At 39.2% G+C, this 6,722-nt stretch overlaps 1 protein-coding gene across 1 annotated transcript; it reads left to right on the forward strand.

Moving 5' to 3' along the window:
- The first annotated feature begins 463 nt into the window (after positions 1 to 463).
- On the forward strand, positions 464 to 1,403 carry LOC115562716 (uncharacterized). The gene is made up of 2 exons (XM_030384714.2): positions 464 to 968; positions 1,034 to 1,403. Exons 1-2 carry the CDS (start codon positions 483 to 485, stop codon positions 1,286 to 1,288), a joined length of 741 nt encoding a protein of 246 aa, XP_030240574.2. The 5' UTR covers positions 464 to 482; the 3' UTR covers positions 1,289 to 1,403.
- The last annotated feature ends 5,319 nt before the right edge of the window (positions 1,404 to 6,722 follow it).

Consider the following 6,722-nt stretch of genomic DNA (forward strand, 5'->3'; position numbering starts at 1 on the left):
AATTCAAGGCATAAAGTCTGGGTTATGAAAGGGTATTTAAGCTACAAGTCCTATTTAAATTTTTTGTTATTTATTGATTTTTTTTTATGTAATTTTTTCTTAGCTCTATTCTTATTATTATTCTTATTTATATTTATTTATTTATATTTATTGAATTGAGATTAATTTTTTCAGTATTTTTTTTCAGTTTTAAAGTTGTTAGCCAGTTACAAATGGAACGCTAAGAGGATTTGTTTACTCCAATCGAAAATATACTAAATATCTTAAGAGTCACGCCTCAAACTCACGTGGAACATTTTAACAGCATATTCTTTGTCAGCATTGTAAAAGCCAAAATTAAATAAAAAATCAAAATAAATTTATTTTTTTTATTCATTAACTTTTTTCAAGAATTCAACAAATTTACCTGAAATAAATTTGTCAAATAAGAAAAAAAAAAAGTTGTATTTGTGTTACTTTAAGTTTACTCAGAGAAAGTTTTGATGGCACCCAAATCATCTGCATTAGCTAGGAGCATAGCAAAGCGTGTCCAAGTGAAGGTAAATGCATGGACGCTGCAGCTGCTGCCCTCACTCATAGTGCTCAACTATGTGCAAGAAGCGATCCAATCATCGTTGCATCTACGCCTAGAGGCCGGGTCGATGGGCTGCATCATTGAGAGCGGTGCTCTAATAGGTGCAATCTACGTGGTGTTTGATATATGCCTGATCCTAGTCGGCGCTGGATTGTTCCTGAGCCGCAGCGCGCAGAGAACGGGCGTCCCATTGCTGATGCTGCATCGCACGTTGCGTTGCATCTTCATCGCGAACTTTTCTCTCGAAGATGCACTAAACTATTTTATAGACGTTGGCTCGCTGCTCCTGTTATGCGCTTTGAGGTCGAAGCAAAAGGCCAAGTTGGATGCCTTCGCCTTTTTCTCACGCATCTGCATGAGCTTCGTTTGCTTGTCCTTGTGCCGTGGAAAGAATGTAGTTTACATAGAACATTCGTCGATTATTGAGGTATTTAAGTAATTGTTTGTTGTTGCTTCTAGGTCATCAGTGGTTGGTTCCCGTTAATTTGCTGCAGTTGTATGCTGATTGGCTTCAACTGCCGGCTTGTGGCGTGTCTGACTGCTTTGGCTGTGATGTGGCAGGCCTCCTGCTTGGTCAGCTGGTCGTTCATATTCGGCTGGAATGATCTGACCATTAGTGTGTCCTTAATATGTTCGCTGTACGGCAAAGTGGCTGGCTTTCTGTTAATGGCATGGCTCGGGGCTGGCAAGTGGTCCCTGGATGCCCGAACTTAGTTGCCACTTCATCAATGCAACAACAACAACAACAACAATAGCTTTCAACACGTGCTTCGCTGGCTCAACTGAAGTTGGATTAAGATATAAAAGTCATTAAGCATTACGAGCCAAATGATTATTTTTGTTTCTCTTCTTTTCGGCAAACGATGCTTCGCGCGCAGATTTACATGCAAACATATAGAGTCCGCCCATTGACGCCTTAAAAGTGACTATCCGAATACTCGAACTGACTGCCTGTTATACCCTATAGTCGTTAAACGTGTAGGCAAGGGTATGCTATGGTGGGGCTAAATGGAGGTTAAGATATGCGGAGAACATAAATCCAAAATGATCTGAGACCACTGCTAAGTATGCAGCTTACATTGTAATTTATCGATATATATCGATATTTAGATATTACATTTTTAATATTTCTATGTAAGCAGCTGCTTAATAACACTATATGCTCTCATTTTTTATGAATTTATTCATGTAGTTTGTCTTTGTTTTTTCTTAACTGCTTACTTAAGCTTTAACTCCAAATTTAAGTATTTATTACTTATTTATTAATAAATGTATCAGAAAGTTTACAGGGTATTCGTTTAGCTGCTCAATTTATCGATAAATATCGATTTTTAACTATTTTCTCTTAACATCTGACTTAAGCTTAAACTCCAAATTCAAGTACTTATTTATTTATAAATTGATCACAAAGTTTACAGGGTATTCGTTTAGCTGCTCAAACTCAGGCAGCACATTGCTGTCCTGCTTTTTATCTGCCTCTATCTGTAGTCATTCGGTTTTTATGCCAAGCACCTGGCTCATGATGAGCACTTGAACGGCCTTTGATTCGCTGTCTGTTTTCTTCATTTTGTTTTCATTTGGTCTTTCGTTTCGCTTTCGTTTTGCGTAAATTATTGAAAAGTCTCGAGCTGTAGCAGTCCGGCTGCTTAAGCGGATTTACCTTCCATTCCCCCATTGCCCGCTGGTTCGTATTTTTCGTATTTTTCGTTTTTGTTGCTGTCTTCTCTTTCTTGTCATTTCATGGGCTTGGCTTAAGTAGGAAATGGAACAGGAAAATGGAGCCGGACAATGGCCATGCTGCAATGTGGCGTGTTAAATGCAACAGCATGAGGCACAAGTCAACGGCGCCAGTGGGCGTGGCTTAAGAGGACCCGCACCGGGCCGTTAATGAGTTTTTGGCACAGCGCTTGCATTTAACAGCTGCAGCGCACAGCGCACAGAGCCAACGCTGACCTTCGCTCTTGACTTAAAACCCATTTGCATAAGCGTTGCCGCCGCCACCGCCGCCGTCACCTCTACCAGCACCAGCACCAGCACCGTCTTCACATGAGCACCCGACCGCCAAAGAGGATGTGCTCTCGCTGCTGGCCAGGGCCTGCCGCCATCGTCGTCGCCGTGGCCGTGGCCCAAGTACAACTGCTTTTTTGTTTATCCAACTGACGTGGCTTGTAAGCTGGTCTGGATAGTGTTGCCTTAATTAAAAATTGCCAGCGATTTATTGACCAACGTAAATGCAATTGACAGCGTGATAGCCATATATACATTTAAACAAGCCGAACGGCGAATGGGTAACAGCTTTAACAAGAGTCAATTATAATAAGAAACTGGCGTTGCCAGTGTTGTGAAATTATTAAGAAACTGAATGGCCAGCTTGAGTAACGCAAGACTGAAGATATTCAGTTAACAGTCAGACATAAAGTAAGTAAGCTCAAACTTGAATCAAATTATAATTTGTCATAGTGTTGAAAAGCTATGTAAATGTGTAGTTGATGTCAGATTAAACTTAGGTCAAATTCAATTCAGTGACAATGTTGATAAGCTAAATATAAAAATAAAATTTGTTGTCAATATAGCAGCAAAGCTTGAGATGAAGTGCAATGCAAATATACTGCAGCAGTGTTGGAAAACTATCAAGTATTCGCAATGTTCTTTATGCTAGCCTAAGAAAAATGTTTAGATGTTGACCCACGATAAAGGTTAGTATCTTATTGGCAATATTTTTACTTTCAGTGTTGTAAAATTTCTAAATATAATAAATTTATTTATCCATCTGCATTGTACAACAGTTCTAGTCTGTAAATAAATACTTCAACAATTATCTTAGCCTTTTAAGCTTTTCGAATTGTGCAACACTATTTGCGTAGATTAATCAACAGCTCAAGTGCAGCCGGTGTCATTGTCTCTCGGTTCATATTTTGTTCTTGGCCAAGTGCTATGGTTATTCCTCCGGCCACAGCAGTGCGCGAAGAGGTGCGCCCTTTCGTGCAGCAGCGGATGCGCAAAAAGGGACTTGTCATAAAAGTGCAGCCATGTAATTTTCTAAATGAAAACAGAGAAGCGCACGAAAAAGAAAAGAAAATAGAGAAATAAGAAAAGAAAACGAAGAAAATGTATTAAAATGCAGGCCACCGCAAAACAAACAACAGCCATAACAAAACAACAAAATTTCTAAACAGAACGCAATTTTCGCAAGTTGTATTAAAAATTCGTAAAGGGGAGAAGCGCCAGAAAAAAATAACAAGCGAAAACGAAATGAATATAGGGAAAACAGCAACAACAAAGAAAAGAATAAAAAAAAAAATAAGAATAAATAAAATAGAATGACAAACGGTTCGCTCAACAAGAAATATGCAAATGCAAAAGTGCGATGTCGCCGGCGTAGGCGGATTAGAACGAGCGAAGTATGCGGGCTTGACACGTGGCGTATGAGCAACGACATTGCTTATACATATGCAAATGTGTTTAATTAAAATGGTGCAACACGCCAGCGCCTCTCACGTATGCTTGTGTCTGTGTGTGTGTGTGTACCTGCGTATGCTTAACGGTTAATGCACATAGCAACATTTCGCATTTGCATAAGTAAAGCAAACTAAATACTCGCTGAGACAATGCAAAGCGCTCGGCAGCTCAGCCAAGTCGACCCCGCACAATAAAATTATATTCCCTTACCCGCACACAGCCACGCCTACGCCCACGCCAACGCCAACGCCCACGCCTATGCCCACGCCAACATTGGCACGCTCCCAACCGCCATGGGTTTCCCAGCTGAGCATTTAAATCTATTTACCTGCGTCGTAGGCAGCACACCGACTGAAGCTGCTGCTGCTACTGCTGCTGCTGCTGCTGCTGCTGCTGCTGCTGCTGCTGCTACTGCTGCTGATGCTGCTGGTGCAGATAAGAGTAATCAAATAGTCGTAAAGTTCGAGTGTGTGTATAATTAATTTGGCAACGCCTGCAAAAACAAACCACAAGAATTGAAATTGAGAGCTGACAAAAGTTTTCAACAAACATTAAGTTTCCAAACTATAAGTACTCCCTCGCCCTCGCTCTCTCTCTCTCTCTCTCTCTATATTGCCCGCTTCCACTCCCTTTCACGCTTCGCCACACTATTAGCTCACGTTCCCAAAAGGTTTTTCCTTTCGAAAAGCTGCAGGCATCTGAGACTATGCAATTAGTGAGAAAGGTGTTTTACTCGAGGAAGTAAATACACATACACACACATATATATAAAATAAACATGCATATTTCATCAGCAATATCATATTGCATTTGCACACAAATTGTTATACACAATAGAAATTGAACACATACAAATGAAATGCAAGTACATATAAGCAAAGGAAAATAATAAATATTTACACATTATATTCTGTACACATACAAGTGTTATACGTATAATAGAAGTAAATCAATGTTATATATGCATATCAAAGAAACCTAGTAAACGTATATGGAATAATTCATATATATATAATTCGTATATATAAAAGTGTTATATTGATGGTTTACTAATTTTTAGTCTCTTTTTTTTAAGCATATTATTGTGTTCTACGGTGTATATTATAAATGCACATCAAAGGGCATCTGAATTTATGTATATGTTATACTGTTATACAACCCATAATGTATGAAGCTTAGACGGTTTCAGTGGGTTTTCATCGGACTAGTATTTTTTTATGGATGGACCCTTTTGAGTGTATAACAGAATTTATTTTACTAGTTATATTGTAGAATAGGTTAGGCAAACTGTTATACAATATATATAAACTGTTATATGGTGTACCATAATTAATTTACTCATATATCATCTACTAACCTTAAGTTATACAAACAGTTATGGAAGCTATATAAACTGAATTCTTGTATAACACAAGTTATATAAACTGAACTCTTGTATAACACAAGTTATACAAACTTGTATTCTGCATAACAATAGTTAGATTTTTGTATTGTATGGCACAAGCTGGAATAACTGTTATACTGTAAACCAGCTGCTACAGCTCGTTGTTTATCTGCTTTTAAGCCACAACATCAACTGGCTTGTAAGCCCGCAGTGCACATCACCGAATCTGTGTGTTTTCCTTTCAAGGAACACGACAGTTTGTGTGTTTTTGTCTAATCCATGCGGCTCGGCTTGCTAGCATGTAGCTTTGGCTTTAACAAGTTCTGACTTGGGCATTTAAATTCAACTTCAAGGCTAAGAGGCACACGTACGAAACGAGATGAAATGAAATGAAATTCATTTGGGAGCCGCCGCAGCGACAGCGTCGCATTACGTAAAAGCGCTTTTACGGCTACATTTGCAGCACTCGTACACACACACATACGCATTGGCTGAAGCCCAGGCAAATACACTCACGTAGTGGCAGCATGATGATGCCCTTCATTGCGGCACTTGGGCAACAAAATCTAGACTCTCCACACTCTCGATTCCGCAAACAGGTTAAACAGCCAACCGGCAAATGGCGCAGACAATAAAGCTTAGCTAGAAGCCTGTGCGGCTCCAACAGATCTTTTGCTCCATATTTACTCGCATTTTCGAATACTTTTTCGTTTTTTGGGTCTCACCAATAAATTCGAATGCCAGCTTACGTTCGAGAGTCGACAGTAAACGGGCTTTTCCCTACAGAATAACTTGAATATCTGAAATACTTTGCATTACGAAATCATTTTGAACGTTCAATAATAATGCCAGTTTGTTGGGTTATTAAAATGTCATATAAACGTTTGAGCTGACAGACTTTTTTTTTGCATTTTTGCTTTTTTGTTTTGGCCACCAGATACGCATATGTTGTATATATATATAAATGAATATATATGTAAAAATATAAATTTGCTTTTTTATATACATTCTTGTTTTTTAGGCTGAGGTTTTCACGCGCTTGGAATTCGTTTTTGCAGGCGCCAAAATGTCAGCGACACGTATTCTAACAGCGGCAATTTATCATAAATATGCGCAAACACATATGCATATGTATGAGTGCACACACATGCACACTATACACTCAAACATGTGCGGCATATAAATCCGGCGCTTGTTTCGCGACCGCCGCAGCGGTCGGTCCTTTGTTTATTTCGCTGTCAGCGTTCGTTTAATTCAACATTAGCGCCTAGCAGGCAGGTCCGAGTTGCCTCTAGGTAGTGTAGT

This window comes from Drosophila navojoa, chromosome 3, assembly GCF_054131105.1.
Source record: "Drosophila navojoa isolate 15081-1374.11 chromosome 3, UAZ_NAV_1.0, whole genome shotgun sequence".
Lineage (NCBI taxonomy): Eukaryota > Metazoa > Arthropoda > Insecta > Diptera > Drosophilidae > Drosophila > Drosophila navojoa.

Bases quoted from the DNA above. Each gene is read 5' to 3' on its own strand.
- LOC115562716 (XM_030384714.2), top strand. From the start codon at position 483: ATGGCACCCAAATCATCTGCATTAGCTAGGAGCATAGCAAAGCGTGTC. The intron at 969-1,033 runs GTAGTTTACATA...TGTTGCTTCTAG, and splicing joins CCTTGTGCCGTGGAAAGAAT to GTCATCAGTGGTTGGTTCCC.